We start from the raw sequence: 26,891 nt of genomic DNA on the forward strand, positions 1-26,891 counted from the left end.
AGTTTGTATAAAAATATACATATATCGGTAAAATAATAAATTTTAAATAGCTAGGTTTCAATTTTTTTCGTTTATTTTTTGATTAAAACCAAAACTAAACTAAATTATCGGTTTTTAAAATTCAAATTCAAAATCAAACCAAACCCAAAAAGTATTGCTTTTTTTAGTTGGTTTGGTTCGATTTTCGGTTTGATTCAATTTTTTATGAACACCACTAGTCGGAGGAAAAATGTCCGCCATCAATTACAAATTGCCTTAACTTAGAAATTGGAAGTAATGTGTTCAACATTCCAACCAAGGGTCACCATAATGTGACTCTTTTGGAGCGACTGGTAAAATTGAAAAATAAAGCTTACAGGAAAAAGAACAGACAACAAAACAAACAACGCCCCCCACCCCCACACACACAAATAAAAGGGGAAGGGGTACAGGAGCGATACTGCGGAGTAATGACGAACAAGCGATATAGATTTAGTCGCCATCGGGCGAAAGAAAATCACCAATCTTTCAATATTAATGCCCAAAAGTAATGACATCTATCTACAAGGAATTGATTACTTCTCTTACGAGAAGAAATTCAGTGTTTTGACCAGGGGCAAATTAGTACTAATCCCGTTGTCCTTGAGGAATCTAATGATACAACACATCTATAGAACTTTCAATCATATATTTCAGTCAGAAATTTAGCCGCCTGGGGGCAAAAAAAATTTACAGGATTACCTCAAATATGCTGCTGAGCCTAGTTTTACTTTTGTAACTTACATTCCAGATGATGTTCGGTTTACTCTTTGCGCACCCAATCTAGGAGCCGCAGGTTTGGTACCTCGGCCTCGCCCAATTGAGGGTCTTGCTGTGGCAGTTGGTACAGGAGCTGCAATAGCAGCCCAGGGGTCATTGTCATCAAGTGCTCCACTTCTTTTCACATTCAAAGGTTTTGCCGAAGGAGCTGGGGCTGCTATGGCAGCCCAAGGGTCGTCATCATCAACTGTTCTGTTTGCCCTCGAGTTTGATGGCTGAGAAGTTGCTCTTGGAGCAGGAGCAGCTACAGAACCCCACAAATCTTCATCATCATCTTTACTCATCTTAGAAGTGGTTTTACCCCTCAAACCAGTAACTGAAACAAACATTAAAGAAACGAAATTAGTTGATCTGACGATCAAATGACATGCTTCCAATTTCTTGTCTTTTATTTCCTTTTCTAGTTCCATCATTGTGGTTCTCTTCCTCCCTTTCCTTTTTATTTGGCAGGGGGAGGGGGTGATGGGTTCCCAGAATCAGTCAAAATTAAGTTTCCTGCGAGCAATCAGACAGAACCTACAATTAAAAATTGCAGCAGTCAAAATCCTCCCAGTCATACCCCCAGGGATTTTCGATTCTCACTCTGTGGATACGCATGCGATTGCCTTTAGTTATACACGAACCAAGGAATTGAATCTTTCTAGAGATGTATATATTAGATGTAAGCTTTTGTTTGCACTCAAATTTACCAGGCATTATTACTACCTTGTGGTTTTGGTTGAGAGACAGGACGTCTTTGAGCAGCTTGAATATTTGCCAGAGAAGGAGATGGCTTTGGCTCTTCTTGTGGCTCAATGTCATCCCAACCATCTTTGTCACTGCCATTACCCTCATGAATTCCATTTTCAAGTTCTCCCCATCCATCAGTTGACGTTGGGGATACAGGTACAGGATGATCTGCCACATCTGCTCCTGCTCTTATATGGACTGGTGTTATACTCGAACTATATGCAACTATGTGATTTGTAGAATCAATATCAATAGCAATTCCAGAGACAAAGGCATCATCATAAGCATAAAACTCATTTTTGAAATAAGCAATGTGACAATAATCTCGGTTATCCACTAAGGGCAGTAGCATTATTAAAAGAAATTGGCAAGAGGCATACTTGAGCTAGCATCGGAAACTGCAGAAGCAACAAGCACACTAGCTGGAGCATTGGAACTCTGTTCTGAGGTTTTGCCACCTTTATGGGTCAGAGAGCTCATAGCCCAACTGCAGCAAAGCAATGAAGGCATACTATTGAAGAAGACAGGAAAGAAAAATGCAAACTGCATAATGGAAAAGGAAAACTGTACAGCTTATGTAACCATCACATTGAAATTCCACAATATTTCATTACATCGTCATTTCTAGTAGTAATTCTCGCTAAAAATTCACCAATGCACAATCAATGGCCTTCAAATTGCCATAATCACACAAAACGCTGGAATTACAAGTTAACATATTCTTTTGCCATAATTATATCCAAATTCAGGTGAATAAGCTTTAACATTTGATTGTTTCAGCTTGTGTATCCAAATCAGAGCTATGGTGGTCAAATGTTGAAATAGCAGCAAAATAACACATAAGAACAGAAGCATACCCAAGCAAACCTGCATTTCCAGGAATTGATGAAGTTCCCATGCTTGTGCTGGTATCTCCAGTGCTTGTCTGTATATGCCCAAAACAAAAATATTATACATGGTCAGGGGAAGGGAGGAGAAAGAGATTCACATATAAGTGAAAATGCAACAAAGAATCAGTGATGGGGCACTGATGGGAGGAGATATTGACTCCCATGAAAAGAACGAAATTCATACATATAGAAAACTCATGCAAGCCAGTAATATAGTTCTGGAATAGTCATAATAGCAGAAACATATGTTGATTTTACCCAGAAAGCCCACCAATGTGGTAAAAGGTTAGAGTTCAAGAGAAATAAACAAACATGAGTAAGTTGAACGTAAAAAATATTTCTGAACAAACGAGAAAATTTTCACGCAGCTGAAGGCAGCCTAATGTCAAGGTTTATCCAGGTAAACTGCGAAAAGCTCCCCCACAAAAGGCAGAACGACACAGCCCGCTGAGCAGTTTATGACCACATGGATTAACAAGAAGAAGAAACTGTTGTTCTTCTGGATAAGAACAAGGGCAGTCTATGCCTGCTGAACAGTTCATGACTTCAAAGGGGAAATCTCTCACCATAACTTCATAGAAAGAAAGCTTTTAAACACAAGACTATAGTTAGAAAACATTATGTCCACAAAACAAAAATCAAGAAGAATATATACCTTATCATGGTGCTGCTTGACTATTTGCAAAAATTGGTCAACCGCTTGGAATGCTTTTGATCGGACATCGCTGTTTCATCAAAAAGGGAGCAGTGAAACCAGGAGTGTATGTGACAGATACACAGAACGAGTTGCAGAAATATTCAGAATGAGTCATTCGCTCAAACACAATAAAGGTTCAGAAAGTAAGATCAAGCAAATAAACATCAAATAATCTTCAATGCCATCTGGGCAGGGGAAAATAAATATTCCACGCAAATACTCCCTCCTCCCAATTTCTAGACACTTTCCAGTTTGCGACATTCCAAAAATGTTTGACAGCATTCCATCGATATTATTTGATCCAACTTTTAAGAATTCACATTAATAAGTGCATTAAAATACAACCCAACGGTGAAGGAACAGAACAGTTCAAGAAAAGTAGAGACTAACAGAAACGATAACAGAGAAGAAGGAAAATACGAAGAAGGAGAAGAGAAAGAGAAAAGGGAAGAAGATAATGAAGAAGGAGAGTTCCAAATCATCCCTATGCAAGAGAACGTCAGTGCAGCTTCTACAGAGGAAGATAAGGAGGACAACATCTCAGAAGACAACAACAAAATAATTCTGCATGTAGCAGATAACATCGGAACCATGGATTGGGCGATAGAAGATGCTGAACCACTCAATCAACAGAGTTTAGAGGAAGAAACAGACCTGGACTTCGAGGTATCCATCTGGGTTCGTCAGAATATTATTAAATTGAGCAAGGAATTTGGGGTAGATTTCAGTGGGTGTGAACGAGAAGCAATGGAGCTATTTATGAAAATAGATAGCAGGAGACAGTCCAGTAGAGGGAAAACAGCAACACAGTCCTACCAGACACCAAAGAGAAAGGGAGTCAAGGAATTAAAGGCCTTGGAACTAGGGAGTAACTTCAAAAGTAATGGTACTAGAAGCAGAGGGGGGTCCATATAGATGTCTAATTAATGATTGTAAATATCTTGTCATGGAATGTGAGGGGGTTGAATAGGGTGAGAAAAAGGAGTTTGATTAAAAGTTTGTTACTTGATTGGAAGGCAGGAATAGTGTGTCTACAAGAATCAAAAATAGAGGGGGATATCAGGGAATTAGTGAGGGAGTTATGGAGCAATAGATGGGTGAGATATGCTCAATTAGAAGCTAGTGGGACAAGAGGGGGAATTATAGTTATGTAGGATGGTAGAGAGTGGGAGGGGGAGGTGGTAAGAATTGGAGCTCATTCCATCACTTGTAAACTGTCAGGAATAACTCAGGAGTATACATTCCACATATCAGGAGTGTATGCCCCAAATGATAGAATAAAGAGGGAGGAAATCTGGTGGGAGTTGGCAGGGGTTAGAGGTCTATTCGAGGGACCTTGGGTGGTTTGCGGGGATTTCAATACAGTGTTCAGGGAAGAGAAACTGTTCCAGAATATCGAGAGCAATGATGGACTTTTCTAGCTTTATTGAAGATATGGAGCTGGTGGATATCCAATTAGCAGGTGGAGAACACACATGGAGGAAGGGAGATAGACATGTAACAGCAGCCAGATTGGACAGGTTTCTATTCTCAGCTGACTGGAATGAAAACTTCACCAACATAAAGCAACAACTGATGCAGAGTGTGTGTTCAGATCACAATCCTATAATGCTTCAATCAGGCTCCTGGGAACCAGTCAAGGCATATTTCAAGTTCGAGAATTGGTGGCTTCAAACTGATGGGTTCATGTGCAAAGTTGAAGAGTGGTGGAAGTCTTTCTCCTGTCGAGGAAGACCAGACTTTATTTTGGCTTATAAACTCAAAGCTTTAAAAGCAAAACTCAAAGAGTGGAGCAAATCAGTTGAGGGCAACCTAGCTGGGCAGAAAGCAAACATTCTTACTCAATTGGCAGATTTGGAGAAGGTACATGAACAAAGAGGTCTGAATGATGAGGAAATTCTATCTAAAACAACACTGTCCATGGAACTTAAGGAGATTGCAAATCGAGAGGAAGTAGCTTGGAGGCAGAGATCCCGGGCCTTGTGGTTGAAAGAGGGAGATAGAAACACAAAATTCTTCCACATAACAGCAAATGCACACAGGAGATACAATCATATTGACAAGCTGATGGTGGAAGGGGAAACTATGCAAGATCCAGAAGATATTAAGAGGGAGATCATCAGATTCTATAAGAATTTATAATTTATAGACTGAAGAAGAACAATGGAGGCCTTCAATAACTAGCAGGAACCAGCCAATGATCTCAACAGAAGACAATTCAATGCTACAGAGCCCATCTGAAGAACAGAAAATCTAGGACAGTGTGAGGGCATGTGCTGGTGACAAAGCACCTGGACCTGATGGATTCTCTATGGCATTTTTCAACAAGTGCTGGGAGGTAGTCAAGGATGATGTGATAGCAGCAGTGCAGAATTTTCATAGCCAAGGTGTTTTTGAAAAAAGCATGAATGCCACTTTTGTGGCATTAATTCCAAAGAAGGTGGGGGCCAAAGAACTAAGAGACTTCAGGCCTATCAGTTTGATAGCAAGTATTTACAAGATAATCTCAAAGCTGCTAACGGAGAGACTTAAAAAGGTGATAAACAAACTGGTGGATTCACAACAAATGGCATTCATCAGGGGCAGACAGATCATGGATGCAGTCCTAATAGCTAAGGAATGCATTGACACAAGGAAAACAACCAAAGAGCCGGGGATGATATGCAAGCTGGATATCGAGAAAGCATATGATCGTCTGAATTGGGAATACCTTCTTAATACTCCAGGAAGGATGGACTTTGGAGGAAGATGGATTGGTTGGATAAGATATTGTATTTCAACAGTAAGCTTTTCAATTCTGATCAATAGGGCCCCAGTTGGTTTTTTTCAATCTCAAAGGGGGCTAAGACAAGGGGATCCTCTCTCTCCCTTTCTGTTCATTATTGCTATTGAAGGTCTAAATGACCTTTTAAAGGTAGCTCAAACAAATGAATGGATTAGAGGATTTAAAGTGAGTAGCAGAGCTAATAGCAATATGAGGATTTCACACTTGCAGTATGCTGATGATACATTAGTGTTGTGTGAAGCTGATAGGGAACAGGTAAAGATTCTGAGGGTGATTTTCATTCTTTTTGAAGCAATCTCTGGGCTTCACATTAACTGGCAGAAGAGCTTCATATATTCAGTTAATGAGGTATCAGAAATCCAAGACTTCGCCAACATTCTGGGAGGGGCAGTAAGGGAGCTCCCAACTATTTATCTGGGGATGCCTCTGGGTGCAAAAAGCAAGGCAAAAGGCATATGGAATAATGTACTAGAGAAATGTGAGAAGAAATTAGCAAATTGGAAAAATCAATACCTGTCCATTGGGGGAAGACTGACTCTGATCAATTTTGTACTCGATGCCATGCCTACTTACATGATGTCCTTATTCCCAGCTCCAGTTTATGTAGTAAACAGAATTGATGCTATGAGAAGAAAATTTATGTGGGAAGGCAACAGTGAAAACAAGAAGTTCCATCCGGTGAAGTGGGAAGATCTGATCTCCAACAAAAGGGCAAGGGGTTTAGGAATAAAGAATTTAAGAGTGCAGAACCAATGCTTAATGATGAAGTGGCTATGGAAACTGGCGGCAGAGGATCAAACTTTGTGGATAGAGGTCATTAGGGAGAAATATGGAAATGAAGGCAATTGGACAACCAAATCAGTCAGAAGCCCATATGGTGTCAGCTTGTGGAGATCAATTAGAAACCTTTGGCCAAAAGTGATTAACAAATCAAAGTTCAAAGTAGGAAGTGGAAGTAAAATGTCTTTATGGAATGACAACTGGTTAGGACAAGGAACCCTGAAGGGTCTCTTCCCTGACATTCATGAAATAAATCAGCAACAACAAGCAGTTTTAGCAGAGGTTTGGACTGCCCAGGGATGGAATCTCACTTTTAGGAGAATGCTAAACGACTGGGAGATTGACAGATTGACCGAGTTCTATAGGGTCTTGGAACAATTCTCTGGAATCAATACAAACCAAGACCTTATCATGTGGCAAGGGAATGGGCAAGGAAAGTTCTCAGTTAGGAGTGCGTACAAAGAATACAACCTTGCAAACAATCAAATCGGATGTTGGCCATGGAAGATGATATGGAAAGTCAAAACTCCATACAAGGTCGCTTGCTTCACATGGTTATTGGCGAAAGGTGCAGTCCTAACACAAGATAACTTACAAAAAGAGGATTTCAACTGTGCTCTAGGTGTTACTTATGTGGGGAGCAGGCAGAGACAATCAACCATCTTTTTTTGCATTGCAAGTTCACTATTCAGATATGGAGGATCTTCGTTAGTCTAAGGGGAATCCCATGGGCAATGCCAGGAAGAATCCTTGATATTCTAACTAGCTGGAATAAAGAGGGATTTCTTTCGAGAGATAAAGAGAGATGGAGAATTGTCTTGGTCAGTATGGGAAGAGAGAAATCAAAGATGCTTTGAAGGACAGTGCAACAGCATCCAAACGATAAAGATGAAATGTGTAGTTCTGTTTTATTTTTGGTGTAAAGGAAAACTTTTGGAAGATCATGAATCCATCTTAGATGCCCTAGGTTCATTGTAAGAAGAACTAGGAGGAATAGTGTCATTTTTTGTGTGTAGTTTTGTATGGACACTCAACTCTGTAATTATGGGTGACTTCACATTTTCAGTGAAGTCTTTATATTAATATACAAATTGTTACCTTCTCAAAAAAAAAATTATCTATTTAACTAATTACCTTTATATGTGATGTTTTCTTTATCAAATTAACTTTTCAATCATTATCCTAATAGCCTTAAACTAAGGAGAACTTCATTTATAGCCTATCGGGCAAAACAAATAGCATCCGGTAGCCCAAAATTTCAATATGCATTTTATAACCCAAAAATAATTCTAGTGGCTAGCCAACAAACTATATATCTGCACCACATGCCTTCAAAGCTCTTCATCAATGGCCCTAGGTTTGTCCCTAGCCTACAACTCCAATGGGAAACCCTTTTCTCCAACAAATTCCAGCTCCAGTTTGTCAGCTTACAGGAAGCAGCAATCAAATCTTTTCTTTCCTTTGAGAAAAGTAGCTTCCTTTTCACAGCTCCAATTCTTACTTTCTCAATTTTCAATTAATCATAATGTGGATTTTCCTCTCTTTTCTTGTAGAAATGTAGGTGGCAGAGTCGGGCCCTATTTATCGTTAGTGGGTTAGATTCCGGCAAAAGTAATATTCAAGGTATCCCATAATCTCCGGCATAACAAGTTCATAGTAACAACAGTACACAAACAAAAACTGGAGAAATAATTTCCGGCCTGAAATGGTTTAGCCGGAAAACTTCACGGTCGTTGAAAAAGTTATATACCGGCCAGATCTGCCGAAATTCAAATTAGCAAGCAAACCATCTTTCAGATCTAGATTTTTATAATATCAAAATCCCCAAAACAGTAACTAAAACGAGAAGAAAGAGTCGCCAGATTTAATGGAGGGTCGCCAGTGTTTGAGTTTCCGTCCAGATCTAAAGCCAACGAGATCGAGCATAATGGGTTAGATTGACTGGGTTTTGATTTCAATTTCACGATAAAGTTCGGTTCTTCCATCCAAGATAAAGCGTCCCTTTTTATGTTTTTACAAAGGTGCAAGTCGTTGGGTTTCTACTTGGGTTCAATCTGATGGCTTTCCTTCTCTCCTTCTTCCTATTTATTTACCTTTTTATGTTTTTGAATCCACTAATAGAAAATCATTCTCAATTGTGTTATTTTGTCCAATGTAGAGATAGACCATGTATTACATTTTTAGACTGGAGAGCAAATTTTTTTTTTTGAATATTGGAAAGAAAATCTGTCACTATAAAAATACATACAAAATCTGTCACTATACAAAATACAAAAAATATACAAAATAGACTGTCACTATACAAAAAATATACAAAATAGACTATCACTATATAAAAAATATACAAATAGACTGTCACTATACAAAAAATATACAAAATAGACTGTCACTATACAAAAAATATATAAAATAAACCGTCACTATACAAAAAATATACAAAACAAATGTAACTATACAAAATAGATGAAACTATACAAAACATATACAAAAAAGACTGTCACTATACAAAAATACATGATACACTCCAAATACACAGTGTGCACACATTACACATACAAAATTGTATATAATTTATATACACTATGTTTACATATTAGAAAATACACATTATATACAATTTTGATACATTGTTCAGACAGATTATACATTCACGATACAAAATACATTTGGGGTACACAATATATACACTCTAAATACACAAGCACACTCGAGATAGGCTCAATATACACCAAGGATACACTGTCATACTAGGATACAATATTTATACATTGCAAAATAAATATTTATATATTGCGCCAGGCAGGGGTCGAACCCACGACCTTCAGCTTAGGAAACAGGCGCTCTATCCACTAAGCTACAGGTGCTTATGTTGTCATACTCATTCCTTTCGGCTACTATATGCAATACTTTTGGGCCGAAGGGCCATTTTTTGTAAGTAGGACAAAACATGGGCTATTAAAATTTTGAGGGGCTATAGAGGGTAGTTTTCCCTAAACTACCAGAATAATACAAAAGTCAAACTAATGGAACAGACGGAGTAGAAGAAATGGAAGAAGTTTTGAAGTCCCATCTGTAGATTCAGTTTGGCTTTGGCACTAGCACAGTAGCACAAGCTAGAGGCTTCACAAGGTAAACACAAGCTAAACTTTATTTTTGATAACCAATAAATCCATATTGTTCCAGGCTTCCAGCTTCAGAACTTGGTGGATAGTAAAACGGTCCTCTACTGCAAATGTCTTGTTTTCTTAAAGTTTTACCAATACGGCAATGTCTATAAGCATCACGACAGCCAAAGAACACATAATTGTGTCACCAATTTAGATTGGAGAACTGACTCAACCAGTCTAAACATGAATGTATCCACAAAGGATACAAGCAAAAGCAGCAATCCAATACCAATAACCTAAACCAAGGACTCCCATGAGTAAACATCCAAACTGAATACAAACTACAGAAACACATCCATGGAGTTCAAGCATATAGGCGTTCAAAGTAGTTCCTGGCATCAAAATCACTAATTCATAGCAAGCAAGACCAACAGAGAAGACAGCCAGGGACCATTGACATTTTAAACTGCTAGCTCGCTTACATTCCTAAATTTTAAGCATTAACCAAATTATTCTTTAACAACATCACAGAGTAAAAGGTTAACTTTTTTACTGCTTTGGAATCTTTTTTGATTGCCTTTTTCTGGTTTATGATATTTCTGACTGCGTATGCAGATGATACATGAATATAGTGTATGTGTGTGTGTAGATATAGTGTATGTGTCTCCTTTCTTGGTACATTTTATATTGTTGGGGCTATACCAGTGGTAGCGGTGATAGCTCCTTCTGGTTTTTGGGTCGTGATATTTTCTGTGTTTTCAGGAATTCTCGGAGTATTGGAGACAAGTTGGGCGCACGAGCACTGGCAAAGGAGAGCAACCTGGGCGAGTGTCAGCAAGGGTGGTAGGAAGTGGTGCGTGAGCGTACAACTACATCGAGCACAACAAATCAGCCACAGGTTTTGTTATCGGGAGTTGGTACCTCCTGTTTTACTGTTTCCCTTTTGGTGTTAGCTAAATTACTGTTACTTTACTTCGCAATAGTTAAACCTTTCAACTAGGATACTAGTTACCACGTGTTTCCTTCTAGTTTGATTTGTGTACGTTGTGCACTAGCGAGTCTTCTCTAGATTGTTGTAGGTGTAGTGGCTGCAGTCTGGGATGATAGAATAAGGGCATGTCCTCGGGTGGGGCAGAGTGTGGGGCTGGGTTCAGGGGGTGGGTCGGGTAGCAGGGGAGGTAGAGGGGGCAAGGGAGCCTATAGGTTGAGAATCGGGTCATGGAACATAGGTTCACTAACGAGTAAATCCATAGAGTTGGCGAAAATCCTGCAGAAGAGGAAGATTAATATAGCGTGTGTCCAGGAGACTAGGTGGGTCGGATCGAGGGCGAAAAACGTGGATGGGTATAAGTTGTGGTACTCTGGTGTCTTGAGGGGTAAGAATGGAGTGGGTATCCTGGTAGATAGCCATCTTAGAAAGTCCGTGGTAGAGGTCAGGCGGGTGAATGATAGGCTAATGACTATTAAGTTGGTGGTGGGTGAGGGTACTTTAAATGTCGTTAGCGCGTACGCACCACAAGCAGGCTTGGATGAGGATATTAAAAGGCACTTTTGGGAGGGGTTGGATGAGATTGTTCGTAGTATACCGCCTTCTGAGAGGTTATTCATAGGAGGAGATTTCAATGGCCATATTGGGTTATCTGCAGGTGGGTACACTGAGGTGCATGGCGGATTTGGTTTCGGAGAGCGGAACGGAGGGGGCATTGCGCTGTTGGACTTTGCCAAGGCTTTCGATCTAGTCATTGCAAACTCGAGTTTTACGAAGCGGGATGAACATTTGGTTACTTACCAAAGTTCGGTGGCGAAGACTCAGATTGACTATCTCCTCCTCAGGAGATGCGACAGAAGGTTGTGCGAGGACTGCAAGGTTATCCCAGGTGAGACCCTCTCAACGCAGCATAGGCTTTTGGTGATGGACATTTGTATTAGGATAAGGAGGAAGAAGAGGTCAGTACAAGGACGCCCCAGGATTAGGTGGGGCGCCTTAACTAAGGATAAAGCTAAAGAGTTGGAAGGAAGGTTATCGGCAATGGGAGCTTGGAGAAGTAGTGGGGACGCAAACACAATGTGGTCGACGACGGCAGACTGTATAAGAAAGGCGGCGAGAGAGGTGTTAGGGATATCTACGGGCCACAATGGTGGCCACAAAGGAGATTGGTGGTGGAATGCAGTTGTCCAAGGTAAAGTGAAAGCAAAGAAGGCGGCTTACCTGCGGTTAGTAGGGAGCACTGACGAGGAGGAGAAGAGAGAGAACAGTCAAAGGTATAAGGTAGCTAGGAAGGAGGCGAAGATGGCAGTGACGGAGGCTAAGACGACAGCTTTTGCTCGTCTGTATGAGGAACTAAGAAACAAAGGTGGGGAGAAGAAGTTATTCCGACTCGCTAAGGCGAGAGAGAGGACAACTAAGGATCTGGACCAAGTGAGGTGCATAAAAGATGATGACGGCAAAGTTTTGATGGGAGATGACCAGATTAAGAGGAGGTGACAGACCTACTTTCATAAACTTCTAAGTGAAAAAGGGGATCAGGATATTATACTTGGGGAATCGAGGAATGCCGACAGTCACCATGAATTAAGTAATTGTAGGGACACTGAGATCGATGAAGTCATGGAGGCAATGCGTAAGATGAGAAGGGGCAGAGCTACCGGGCCAGACGAAATTCCGGTTGAACTGTGGAGGTGTGTGGGTAGAGCAGGCTTGGAATGGCTTACTGCATTGTTTAGTGTTATATTCAAGACTAATAGAATGCCTGAAGAGTGGAGGTGGAGTACAATGGTCTCGTTGTATAAGAACAAAGGTGATGTCCAGAGCTGTAACAACTATAGGGGCATCAAATTACTAAGTCATACCATGAAAGTTTGGGAGAGAGTGGTAGAAATGAGAGTGCGAAGGACGGTGTCTATTTCAGACAATCAGTTCGGGTTCATGCCGGGACGATCTACCACAGAAGCTATCCACCTTATTAGGAGGATGGTGGAACAGTACAGAGATAGGAAGAAGGATCTCCACATGGTGTTTATTGATCTGGAGAAAGCGTACGATAAGGTTCCTAGGGAGGTCTTATGGAGCTGCTTAGAGGATAAAGGGGTCCCGAGTAACTATATTAGGGTGATTAAAAGACATGTATGATGGAGCTAAGACTCGGGTTAGGACAGTAGGAGGCGACTCTGAACACTTTCCAGTTATTACGGGGTTGCACCAAGGGTCTGCGCTCAGCCCATTCCTATTTGCCCTGGTGATGGATGCACTGACTCATCATATTCAAGGGGAGGTTCCATGGTGCATGCTATTTGCTGATGACATTATTCTAATTGACGAGACAAGAGGCGGCGTCAACGAGAGGCTAGAGATTTGGAGACATGCTCTTGAGTCTAAAGGTTTCGAGTTGAGTAGGACGAAGACGGAATACCTCGAGTGCAAATTTGGAGTTGAGCCGACGGAAGGGGGAGTTGAAGTGAGGCTTGACTCTCAAGTCATTCCCAAGAGAGGTAGTTTCAAGTACCTTGGACCGGTTATTCAGGGGATCGGGGAGATTGACGAGGATGTCACACACCGTATAGGGGTGGGGTGGATGAAGTGGAGGTTAGCGTCGGGAGTCTTGTGTGACAAGAAAGTGCCACCATTACTAAAAGGTAAGTTTTATAGAGCAGTGGTTAGGCCTGCCATGTTATATGGAACTGAATGTTGGCCGGTAAAGAACTCACACATCCAGAAGATGAAAGTAGCAGAGATGAGGATGTTGAGGTGGATGTGCGGGCATACAAGGATGGATAAGATTAGGAATGAAGATATTCGAGAGAAGGTGGGTGTGGCCCCCATGGAGGACAAGATGCGGGAAGTAAGACTCAGATGGTTCGGGCACATTCAGAGGAGGAGCACTGATGCACCGGTGAGGAGGTGTGAGCGACTGGCTGTAGTGGGCACGCAGAGAGGTAGAGGACGACCTAAGAAGTATTGGGGAAAGGTGATCAGACAGGACATGGCGCGACTTAGGATTACTGAGGACATGGCCCTTGATAGGGAATTATGGAGGTCGAGCATTAAGGTTGTAGGTTAGGGGAGAGTGTGAATATTTCTACAGCACAATAGAGAGACTATCCAGTTAGGAGTTAGACTAAGAATGTCATTGGTCGTCTATTGATGCAGGGCTTTACCTTCTAGTTTTACTATACCAGCCATCTATTTCGTATTTCGTATTTCGTATTCTGTATTTCATATCTCTTATATATTGTTGTTATTTTTATTATGCATTTTTATGGTACTAATATATCATCTCCTATTGCTTTTTTTGAGCCGAGGGTCTCCTAGAAACAGCCTCTCTACCCTTCGGGGTAGGGGTAAGGTCTGCGTACATATTACCCTCCCCAGACCCCACTTGTGGGATTATACTGGGTCGTTGTTGTTGTTGTTGTAGGCTTTTACTTTTAAGCATAGTTACATTTTGATATATGAGAGCAATTTCTGACATCTTTTGATATATGAAAGCAACCTCTGACATCTCAAGAAAGTAAGAATAATTCATATTTAGACCCAGCAAAATAACTCCATTGTCAGGAAAAGGGAAGAGTTTCATAAATATTTTTCCTTAACAGTACGTGCTAAAATAATCTGGAAGAGAAGTGCTAAAGTAATGTAGTATAAACATAAGGATTAAGAAAACAGCAAATGTAAACTACTAATACAGAAGGATACCTGTCTGGATCAATGGTAAGTACGACAATATTAGGTAAAATTCTAGTTGCAATCTCAATCACGTCATAATAAGAACTAGTAGCACTCAACGCCATGACACCTGCCACAGAATATTTACATTCATTAATGTGAATAGAGGAAAGGAGGAATACAAATGGCAATCAAAGTTAAAGAAGTTCGTCGCAAGACCAACAAAAGTTCTCACTGAAAAATATCAACTCAAGAAGATTCATTCAGCTAATCAATATGAAGGCAAATGCAAAAAAAAAAAATGTATGTTCCTACCTGCTCCTCGAGCAGGTGAAAATGTATCACGCAAGGCACGAACGGTGAACGCATTTATTAGAACTCTTTTCCTCGTCTACACACAAAAGAACAATCAATTGCCATCACAACGGAAAAGAGGCCTTGGAAAAGTATTAAAATGGAACTGTAATAGAATCTGCCCATTAATGTTTTCTTTACACATAACAAGAATTATCAATACAAAGCAAACCCCTTAGACATTTGAAAAAATCTATTCACTTATATGAATTCTGCACTTGTATGAGAATCAAACAAGCAGCTTCTTACCCCCTCATTGAGGTAACTGGCTATGTTTCCAAGCAATATGGTAGTGTTTGTTCTAATTGCTGGTTCTTCATCAACCTAAATGAACAACAAATAGAAGAACAAGAAACTATGAGGCAAAGAAATTAAACTAGCACAAAAAAAAATACGTAGTAGTTTTGCACCTAAGATGCATACCTGCAGCTTGGAAAGATACTTCAACAAAGACCCAGATATAGTGCGATGTGACAGCTGCAATGAAAATTGAAAGGAACAACATTAGTTTGAAAGATCCTAGGAAATAACACAAGATGCAGTTGCTTATAACTGGTAAAGCATGAAGATTTTAAAAACAACAACATATCCGTGTCAGATACCATCTGGTAGATCAAGTGTTGGACATGTGCTAGAAACACATTGACCAACTTCTGAGTTGTTTTTGTTGTAACTACAATTAACATGTTTTAAAAATGACCTTTTTCCTTCAATGCAAGGACGACATAACATATGATCATTTTAGGTTTGTAAAGGATGGATACAAATTTAGAGAAGAAAGAAGCATAGGTTAACAGATGGAAGAAGTGTGTCATGCAATATTGATTGTTTATTATGCAACATGCATGTTATATGCCGATATCACATCTTCTTTTACCCGAATTCACATTTTTTAATCCAGAACTAATTGTAGTACACAGTCCAATAACCATTCTAAAGATCATCAACATCTTACTTCTTTTGTGGCACTCCACAAAGGCGGATCTAGGATTTAAGTTGTATCATGTATGGGTTCAACCTTTAAGATTTTTAGCATTGAACCCATTGTATAATTAAAGTTACGTGTCCATATTACTATTTAATGCATTATTAGTGAATTTTTATATATAAATATGCTCCGCCTCAAAAGTACTAGGTTCAGTTGAACTCGGTGCTGATATATTGCATCCCCCTCTGGCACTCCATATAGGTAGTGCTTTTCTTTCATTTTTCTTTATAATGGAGAGATCCCCGTAGCTAGTGGTGCAAGGTTCGAAACTCAGTGGATAATTGACCCCTGCCTCTACCTTCTCCACTATAATACCAGGTTTTTGTCTGTAGGTTCGAACCCGTGACAGGCGCCTACCCAGACATCACGCCCTGCGCTCTAGACCAAAGACCTGGGGCATAGGTAGTGCTGTTAGATGACCAATTACTGTATAGATATTTAGAGTGGCATGTGGATGCTTAGAATCAAGAAATACTGATTGCCCAGACGAAAACTACCTTGAGGAAAGTGTCAAGTTATCAAGCAAATAAATGCTTCAGTTCAGGTACCCAGTTATGTGTTAACATTTAGTTCTGACCCATTTGTAAAACTTATCCCAAAAGTTGAAAAGTTACCAGCAATTTGAAATAACAAAAAAAGGACATATATTAGAGAACACACATACCTTAGGAGCTAACACAAGCATAGATTTAAGCGTCAACTCCCGAAGAAATGAAGATGTGTCAGAGAACCCAGTAGCCACATGAGCATATCAGCCATACCCATGGTATTATCAGCCATACCCACGATGTAAGTGCAAGAGGTTTTTTGCCTCTTGGACATGTGCTTCAAAAAGGGTAATTGTGTGCTCGAAATGTATCAACAAAAATGCATTCACTAGTCCCATACCTGCTCATCAACGATTTGTGAAGATAATGACTCCCCGTACTGATCAATGTGCTGCAGTAGACTGACTCGGATAGCGCGATCATTGGCAGCAAAGAGTTTTACAATAGTTGGCAGCACCTATATTAGAGGCATAGCATTGATATGTAAGTCAAAAGAAAACCCGCGAGAGAAGATGTGATCATTTTGCTGGATGAAGAAAATACTTAATATCAGGAAGGAATGGGAGAGAAGGAAAGTGTTCAACCTTGATAGTAAACTCTTCATTCGAAAGCCAAGAACCCATTTTTAACAATGCCGTTAAAGCAGGTGCAGCAGCTGAACCAAATTCTAATGCAGAAGCTAGCAAAGGAAGCAACTGCAACAAGACATTGTTTGATTTGCTTTCATTTCACACACGTCACATTGAACAAAAATGTATCGTGCTAGAAAAAAATTGGGAATACCTTCTTCAGCACAATTTCACGCGGAAGTTGCTCTGCAAGATTCGGAAGCTTACGGAAGAAAGTGTCTTTTTCAACACTGTCTTTGAGATTAAGAATTTCCATGAACTGTATGGTCTCCAATAACTTATTTTGGAAATATTCTGCCGATGTATGATTAGCAACATTAGAAGAGATCCAGCATGTGAATGATACATTAGAGAGAGCAGAGTAATGATAAGACTTCCAGGAAGATACATATAAGAAAGAAACAAGACTTGGGATAAACCCAGAGGGATAACTACAAAAGCATACCAGATGAGCAAAAGCAAATTTTGTTCACATGCTGAATGAACAATTGTATTGAAAAACCAGCAAATTAAGAGGATCATAGGCATAGAAAATATTGTTCACATGATGAATGAATAGTGGAAGCACCAGCTGATTAAGAGGTATAACACAGGCATAAGAAGCTGAACTTCAGTAAAACAACTCAAATAAAACTAATCTGATTCAGCTAGACTAAAGTCCAAAAGAAAATACAATAGAGTTCAGAGACTTATCTAAAAAGAGGAAACAGAATAGGGTTCAGAGAAGAAATTAAAACTCGAGGAATAGACAAAACATGGAAGATAAGATACAACACACACAGACCAGGAGAGATATATACATTTAAGCAAATGTGTAAGCAGAAATTCCACGTTCATTTAGCTATCTCCACTGGCTATAAAGATTTACAACAAAAAGTCTCTGTCAGAAGGTCAGTAGGCTAAACCAAAATTGACGCGAAATTAAAAAGGAATAGGTGACATGATCAACTTTGTCAATGATAGATATTAATTAAAGGTTAAGACCATACCATGACTACCACGTAATAAAATCTCCACATTACTCTTTAAGCATGAAAACAACACAACAAATACAGCTGCTGTTTCATGTGAGCTATGCAGAATAAGTTGACCTTTTCTTCATACGTAGTGGAGGGTAGGGAGTTAGAAAAAATCACAACAGACTGCAAATACTACATTCTACCTCCTGACAACTTTGATTGACAGATTAACCAAAAGTGATCGCTAGCCATTTCCTGATTTCTAGAATGATAAACCCACTTCAATGTGAGTCTCTGATGGGAAGCATTAACTCAGAAGCAAGTCAAAGCAAAGTATCAGACGTATCTAGAGCTAACATCCGCAGTTAGAAAAACTTAACCCAGACCAGCACAGCAATTATATTGCATGTAACATATATTGATGCAAATAGAGCAATCATCACATCCATTGGTAAAAATAATAATTAACAATACAGCAAGTTAGAGTTAATAGTGATACCATGTAAGCAGTTCAGAGAGTTAAAGAAGGAAATTTAAACACCAAACTCAAATCAAAACAAGGATAATTACCACCATTCTCCAGAAGTTTTGATGAATTCAATCTGCGAGCAGGCATAGAACTTAAGAGACGTTGATAATCTGGAAGTAGAGACTGTGAGACAGGAACATAAGCCAATTGTGACCGGATACAAGAATATAACAAGAAGAGTTAAGAGAATACAAATGAAAACCAGAAACTTAGCAGCAATACCTTTGGAATGGACGCAGTATTCCGCAGCTCCTCTGTTTTGCTCAACTTTGTACAAGAGAAGAGTTCATAGATAAGACAGCCTAACAATACCCCCGGAGCAAAAGATTAGTTCATGGTGGAAGAAAAAAATTTAAGAACCTATGCAGCATTTCAAAAACTAGCCAAAAAGCTGACATCCATTTGCATCGAAAAATTGTGACCCCCCCCCCCCCCGAAAAATAAAAAGTAAACAAAAACTCAAAACGCATCGCAACAACGATCTGAAAAAGGGTATGGAATTTAGTCATTAACCAAGAAAAGGTTGATAGTCTGAGTGCTTTCTAGTTTTAAATGAAAAGGCCAGTAAAATGAACAGGCCACTGGCCACCACAACAATGTTTAAAATTTAAATGCCCATATGTGAAACCTAAGTGTAGAAATATAAACTAATGACTTGTCCAATTAAAGAAGATATCTAGCTTGCACGATCTGAAACCAAAGATACAGAGACTAACCCAAACCCCAAGAATCTATAGCCCAAGGAGGAGATTTTCTGATAGACGTCCAATCAGACTTGAGCATCTCCATGGGTTTGTACTGTGCATCAATAAGCCAATCATATTGCTGAAAACAAAAACAAAAGGTAAAAAAATAAATGAATAAATAAATAAAGGCCAATCACTGAGCTGCATTGGCAAAGAGGAGAGGAAATAGCAATAACTCATCAGGCACTGCAGAACAGATGATGCTGTGACAAATTGTATAAGATAGTCTAGTTCATCCAGCAAAAACGAAACAATAAAAGAAGAAGAAAGAACAACCCAGTTATATTTTAAGCACTAAATATAGCATAACACAAAATTTTCAACATAACAGCACAATTTTTTTTAAGTCATAAATGTTACAGCACAACTTGGTCAATAAGAATCAATGCAACTGAAGAAAACTGCAAAGTAAAATAAACTACTATTCTTCAGCTAAGAGGAAACTAGAAAAGGATATTCATATTTAAGGATAATTAGTTCATTATGTACTTCGCTTGAACAGAAGAAAGTAAGTAGCCAACAAGTAGCAGGGTCTAGAAAGAACACTTGTTATTCTGTTCAGAATTTAAATTGAGATAATATGATATGAAAACTTAAAAAGAACTCCACTAATTAAATCCTGAATCAGAGTTTACCAGCATTGGTCCAACAGAAGACTCATTATTCCCATCAAACTCAGAAAGAACGTCAAAGGCATGCAACTTCCAGTCTAGAGTTTGAGTAACGACGACACTAGCCACGCAAACATTGCCATGAACCTGCAAGAGTAAAGCACACGTTGAAACAATCCATCAAACACAAGAGTAATCAGGTAGAGTTTGCTTTTATTTGGGGGGGAGGGGTTGACAGGCTCTGGGAGACTGGGAGACACCAAGGACCAAGGGTGGAGATTGAGGCATGGCTTACCCCAGCTTTTCAATTTTTTTAACATTTGGTCTCTAAAAGTCTAAGTCTTTTGATAATATTCCTTGAGAAAATACCCTAGCACCAAAAAATAATTGAAAATTTTCCTGTAAAGTTTCCCTTCCTCCAATTACAGTACAAGCTGGCCCCTCTTCCAATATCCAGGTTCTGCCATGTCCAAGGACTAAATTATAAAGCTTAAGGATACATCTAAACATCTAATGTACAGAGCCGCTGCAGTTCACCCATTTCAATATTCAGATGCATCAATAAACAAACCTATGGAGCAATATCATATTCAGCCAAATAGTCAAAACTTCCAAATCACTTCCAGAGAACATTGGTACATGTGATCCTTCAACAGGGAAAGCAAATCAATTCCATTAGATATTGACTTACAAGTTTACAGTCATTATTCAAGAAGCTAACAGCTTTGGCTATTCGATGCAATATCATATTCAGCCAAATAGTCAAAACCTATGGAGCAATATCATATTCAGCCAAATAGTCAAAACTTCCAAATCACTTCCAGAGAACATTGGTACATGTGATCCTTCAACAGGGAAAGCAAATCAATTCCATTAGATATTGACTTACAAGTTTACAGTCATTATTCAAGAAGCTAACAGCTTTGGCTATTCGATGCAATCCCCATGCGTAATACTCATCTCTGTCACATCAAATGAGATGCATTAAACAGACGTCAAAAGTAAATAGCATGTTGAAGAGATATGGGGATTACAGTGGTATCCTAGACGCCAATGTATCTACAAGATCAAAATCTGAAGGCATAACAACACACAAGCACACAACTAAACAGCCAACCAATCAGCAGTCTGTCTCAGTTACAGCTAATCACAAAAAGTGCCGCAATACCATGGTAATTAATAATATCAATTGAGATGAACCCTTCAAAAGTTGATTTGTTTAACATCATTTTACCTCAATTCACCAAAATTAAAATAACTCAAACCAAAATCAGATTAAAAAGATAGTAACATGTCCAAAGATTTTTTTTTTCTTCTGATAACTGAGAAATCTCGAGCCAATCGCGCAAGGTTCTGGGCAGTGGATAATGGGCCTGCCCCTCCACCCTTCTCCACTTTAATATCAGGCTTTTTATCTATGGCAGGGTTTGAACCCGTGACGTGTGCCTAACCGACACATCACATGTTGCGCCCTTACCACTAGACTAAGCCCCTGTGGCAGATACCCCTTTTTTAGTCTGAATACCTAATTCACTTAAAATAATTTTTCAAGTTTAAAGAAAATGACAAACTACTTCTTCCCCTTTCCTTTTGGCTTTCCCATAAATGAGTAAAGTTTGTGGACCCCATAACTTCCCCAATCTAACAATAAAGAGTATGTATTTTTAAGTATTGACTCGATAATCTTAGCGCTAGATCTCTGATTTTAATATAAATACTATCTTACCAGTTCCAAAAATAAGATTAAAGAACGGATAGAGCAGGTAATATTTTTTGTAAATGTTAAAACAAATCTATTTTGCAAATACTATTGTAATTGTTAATACAAATCTCTTTTGTGACTCATTGGGTCTTGCATCTCTCGGTATAATTATTTTGCACGCCTCTTTTTTTTTGGAGGAAGTAATGTAACCACAAAAGAACAAAATACAAGAGTGCATTGTATGCCCCAATACAATGTCTCAATCTAGAACAAGAGAGCTAACAAATTCCAAAAAATGGTCGGTACTAATTACTGGGGATAACCTTGTTGCATGCTCAGGTTGAATCACCTCCTTCTATGCCATAGAGTTCACAACATTCATGAATCATGAGCAAAACGTACAACCAACATGCACAACCACAAAAACAAGAAGCCACTTCAACTTTTCATGATATTTTGATTTCCAGGGCCATAAGAAGAAGAATGATAAAACTATATAAAAACACATGGGTGAGCTAATATGATAACCGCAAGTTGCAAAAAAACTTCCACTCCCTAGCATCCTTGCATAAATCGAATAAAATCCAGTACAATATTTTAACCAAAACAAAGGGAACTTCACAACAACAAAAAAGGGAACTTTTAGCACTTCTTAAAACCGCCTGACAAACAATTTTGTGGGTCAACATCTCAACCATTCTTTTACATAGAAAATGTAACCTTGGTCAAAGAGGAGAAGCAACAACTTCTCAGAAAAATACCACTAGATACATGATTTTCAGTCTAAAACCACATTCATTCCTCATGAATCTGGGTTAGATGCCAAATAAAAGAATATAGATTCCAGTTATAGGCAATAAGCACATAACATCATATATTCTGATAAGTTGCTGTCACGGAACTACCATATTTCCCCATTATTAGAACACAGAGTCAGGCAATCAAGCATCGGAATCGTAGAGTGGAAAAGAGGCCAAAGTACATTCATACCTCTGGGTACCTTTTAATCCTAATTCCTTTAGCTTCTCCGAGAGTGGCATGACAGGTTCAGTAACAATATAGATGGTAACCTTGGTAGTAGAACCATCAAAATTTTCTGCTTCGGTGCTGTGAAGAAATGACAAAATATTTGGATGCCTAACCTGAAAAGAAGAACAACTGGCATTTAGAAGAACTCTGATGAAAGGGAAGAGAGTACTCCAAATACAAGAGAATGCAAAGTCTAATTGTACTCCCAATATACAACCAATAATTAGCTTACAGTGCGAAGTCGCTTGACTCCATTTCGGCCAGCAGCTAAATGTCCATCGTTTGCATTACTCCCCGTAAGTGCAAATATTGAGACAGGAGTGCCATCATCCTGTTATAAGAGCAAAGATCAACTTCCCTATTTGCATGCAGAAGAGGATGACATTCATTTTTTTCTTTTTTGGGATAAGCATAAAAGCATTTTATATGCTACCATTTCATTAAGGCATTTAGGCAGAAGGAATACAATTCCATCACATAAGGATTTATCATTCATGGCCAAGCAACATGTATTGATCCATACAGACTTAGTCGAAATAGAACATATTGGAAGTAACTTTTCAAGAAAATAAAATAAAATAGAACACATTAGAAGCAAAAGATTCATATAGGCGATATCAACTAATTGAGATAAGGCTTAATCATGGTACACCTACTTTCGGTCCAGTTTTTGCTAGGAATTTTTAGTCTGTTTAGAGAAGGTATGCCAATAGAAATCTAAGAGAAACTCTTGAAATAGAGAAACCTAAACTATTGCAGATTGAAATGAAGCGGGTACAAATGGGAGTGGAATGGATAGTGAGGATTCGTATATCCAATTCCAACTAGCTTGGGGTTGAGGCACAGTTATTGTTGATGTTATAAAGCATCAAGGATTATGTTGCGTAAACACCCTTTCTTATGGAGCTCACTCACTAAGCTGTTATCCTTCGGCTCCTCCTCTCTTTCTTTTTTTACCTTTACTTCTGAATGGAACAGGGAAAGAGACTGACGTGTTTATTCCAGAGAATTTCATAAGAATAATCAAAATAATATCATCCAATCTTCCATTAAAAAAATTGTAATATGGTAGAGAAGTATTGTTTATGATTAAAGTGAAAACCTTTTTTTTTATTGTTCCTCGATATGATCCATTTAACAAAGGATCATACACTTTAGGTACGTATTCTTTTTTAGTACCATCATTACACAATCTAGTTCCTGAGATATTATAAAATGAAATTGTGATCTGTTTCTAGTGGGGTACATGAAAGAAATAGATTAATTAGTAGATTGTGTCTCACGCATATATCTTTAATAATTCATATCATATTAAAAAAAAGGCCATAAACAAAAGAAAAAATTGAAAATTATTGTAGTAAGAAGTGATACCCACCCAGCATCAGCATAGATTCTTTCTAAAAACTATGAGAATTCACTTCTGAAAATTTCATTTCCAGATAAGAGGCTTTATTCGTGGACCATTTTGAGAGAAATAATTTTCCTGTGGATTATGTATCGTTGCAGTAATGAAACATCTATTAGCTGGATCCTAGTATTGGATAAAATCAAGAAAAAGAAAATACAGGCGGACCAAATGATTAAGAATTATTTTTCCCTGCACACCTTTGTTTCATGCATAAAACTGCAGAATGAACATATTTGGAGATTTTAAAGGCCACGTTATAAAGCCTCTCTTGTGTCGTCCTATAACTGTTAAAAAAAACTACACGCAAGAATATTTCAAGCCCATGATGACAGTAATTAGTAACTAAATCAGTAATCATCCAAAATTCACTTATGTCTCATTGAATTTATCAGAGCACCAAACTTCAAGAAAAGTTGGGGAGATGAGATTACCGAATAAGAAACAAAACGTCATCTTTTTAACTGTATGCGTGAGTTTCATGTAATTTGGAAGAAATGTTACTCTGAAAAGTAAGAAATGGATAAGGAACAGGTAATGTGCCATCTCACTAGATACAGACCCGATGCATCACTTTCCTTTGACCTCCAAGGACTTCAACAAACCATCTTAGAAGACATGTTCAGATCAAAATGGCAGCGAAATAATTTAATCATTGATGAGAAAGTTAAAATATCCCCAATGGTTAGGCATCAATACATCCACCAAAGGCTCCATAAAGAAAACGGCCAACATCGCAGCAACGACTAATGGACAGTGTACCAGTAAGAGTGTACAATCTAGCCTAATGTAGAAGAGAAGCTACTCATTTTGCCCTGTCTTAAGACATTTATCGTCACATCTCTCAAAATTTTCAGTTGAAGAACTTTAATGCCTTAACAATAAAAACGTTTCTTTCTCAAGATAGGCAGGCAAGGAAGGCCAATTCTCTCGTGGTCTCTGGTTGGTCCTAAGTGATCTAAAAGGAGTTCACCAACGGCCATGAAAGCTTCCTATCAAATATGCGCGAATGAAGAATATCGATCGAGATTTTTTTTTTAATGGCTTAGAAATCTATCTAGGGCCAACGCTTAGGACCAATCAGCAGCCTTCAAAACTCGAGGACAATGGGCCACCCCTCCTTTTCCACTTAAATACCAGGCTTAGTTCGCATTGCGCAGGGCTCGAATTTGACCTAAGTCACAAGTCCCTCAACCTTTGCCACTTGAACTATCGATCTAGATATTATCTTCAAATAGTTACTATATAATCAAGGTTAAACCAAAATTTTCTATATTTTCTTTTTTCTTAAGCCTGTGACATGAGATGACAGGGTGTGCCAAAAACATTATTCGTACCTAAATTTGGAAAAAAATATGAAAATTGACTAGAAATCTCAAATTCAATTCCAAGGCTGGAGTTCCCAAGTGGAGCCATTTTTCGTACAAATTCTTTATTTCTATTTTTTTGGGGGGGGGATAAATAGGTTGAAGAAATTCTTATGCATTAGGAAGCTAAAAGGAACCCTCAACATTTCCTAGAGTACATACCATGCTAGCAGAGAAAACAGCAGAAGATCTAGAACTGAGTCAATTTCACAAGTCATAAGTGTACCATTTGGAATGGTAATCATTCCATCACTTGAGTTACATGGATGAATATGATCTTCAAAAAGAGCAAGCACCGGAAACTATCCCCAAAAACTGTCTACACAAATAGAATTGGGCATCTAATGATGCATGAGACCACATAAGTGGCTTGAAGATACTATCAAGTGCTTTGCAATATGATCATGTGTTTTTTCTTCATAAAACAGCTTAAAGAAGATCTCTCAGTCAGACTTGTTTATCACAAGTGTAAGACAGTTTTCAGCAATCAGATAATGCACTTGAGCAAAATGCAATTCAAGAGATGTCCAAGTGAAAACCAGAATAGATCTACCCAACTAGCTGTGCCACCCTGAGTATAGTGGGATAGTGCCTTTTTAATTTTTTATCATGAATCAATCCAGCAGCTAAGCTGTAACTCCTAAGAACTAGCAAAGTGACAGCAATAGATCATAAGTATACTCCTAAATTCTGCCTCAAAGATCTCCTACATTGCATAATTTAAAATTCCTATGCATTCGTAGTCTTCATCATACGATCCATTATGTAAAACAAAATTAATCTTTTCTTAAGCATGTTCAGAAGTAGACGTGATAAATTCCACAATTAAAACTCTAACACTTGCGGAAGGGCAACGCACTGATAATAGGAAACTGGTAATAAAACATCAAACCAAAGCAATTTTCAGCTCGGATAAATGAAAATGAGATAAGATAACTGCATAATTGAGTAGAGGAAAACGGAGAGAACTAACCTTGGAGGTGCCACGGTAGTGAACCCAAGATCCCCAAGCAGAGGAATAAGGTTCGCCGATGTTGTAAGGCAGATCCTTGAGTCCCGTTCCAGATCCGCCGACGACGCCTTTCAAAAACTTGAACATCCTCTTAACTTCCGATGAAACGCACCGATCTCCGATCGAGGAAAGAGGGAGACGGGGCCGGTAAACAAGCGAGGATTGATATGCTGGTTTTTGGAGAGATTTTGTGCAGCGAAGGAACTGAAAAAGTGAAAATTGATATGCTTGATTCCGTGCTCCGTGGGTCTATGGCAGCCTGTGGTCGCTCGGATCCTGCACCGTTAACGTTGTCGAGGAAAAAAAATTACAATAAAGAAAATAAGAAAAACCAAATAAAATAAACTAAGTGAAATAAAACGATAAATAAAAGAAGAATATCGCAAAGAAAAATAAAGAGAATTATATTGATTTTGAGATCAATTACAATGGGATAAAATCTCTCTATTTATATGGGTAAAATGATTTAGCCACAAAGCAAATAAACATTCACCTAAAATACAATTCAATTTATGACACTCCCCCTTGAATGTCTACTCAACAAATAATATGACTCGTTAAAA

At 38.7% G+C, this 26,891-nt stretch overlaps 1 protein-coding gene across 1 annotated transcript; it reads right to left on the reverse strand.

The window, feature by feature from the left end:
- Positions 1–466: 466 nt before the first annotated feature.
- Positions 467–26,544, reverse strand: LOC107825209 (uncharacterized). Its single transcript, XM_075255109.1, has 21 exons — positions 26,290–26,544; positions 22,777–22,875; positions 22,506–22,657; positions 20,703–20,775; positions 19,838–19,960; positions 19,173–19,281; positions 18,679–18,758; positions 18,498–18,579; positions 17,123–17,262; positions 16,924–17,034; positions 16,678–16,796; positions 16,456–16,543; positions 15,227–15,280; positions 15,053–15,127; positions 14,765–14,840; positions 14,480–14,579; positions 3,073–3,142; positions 2,385–2,452; positions 1,908–2,014; positions 1,504–1,752; positions 467–1,114 (listed from the first exon to the last, which is right to left on the reverse strand). The coding sequence occupies exons 1-21, from the start codon at positions 26,413–26,415 to the stop codon at positions 759–761; spliced, it is 2,457 nt and encodes an 818-aa protein (XP_075111210.1). The 5' UTR covers positions 26,416–26,544; the 3' UTR covers positions 467–758.
- Between the last annotated feature and the right edge of the window lie 347 nt (positions 26,545–26,891).

The sequence above is a fragment of the Nicotiana tabacum genome, chromosome 6, assembly GCF_000715075.1.
Source record: "Nicotiana tabacum cultivar K326 chromosome 6, ASM71507v2, whole genome shotgun sequence".
Taxonomy (NCBI): domain Eukaryota; kingdom Viridiplantae; phylum Streptophyta; class Magnoliopsida; order Solanales; family Solanaceae; genus Nicotiana; species Nicotiana tabacum.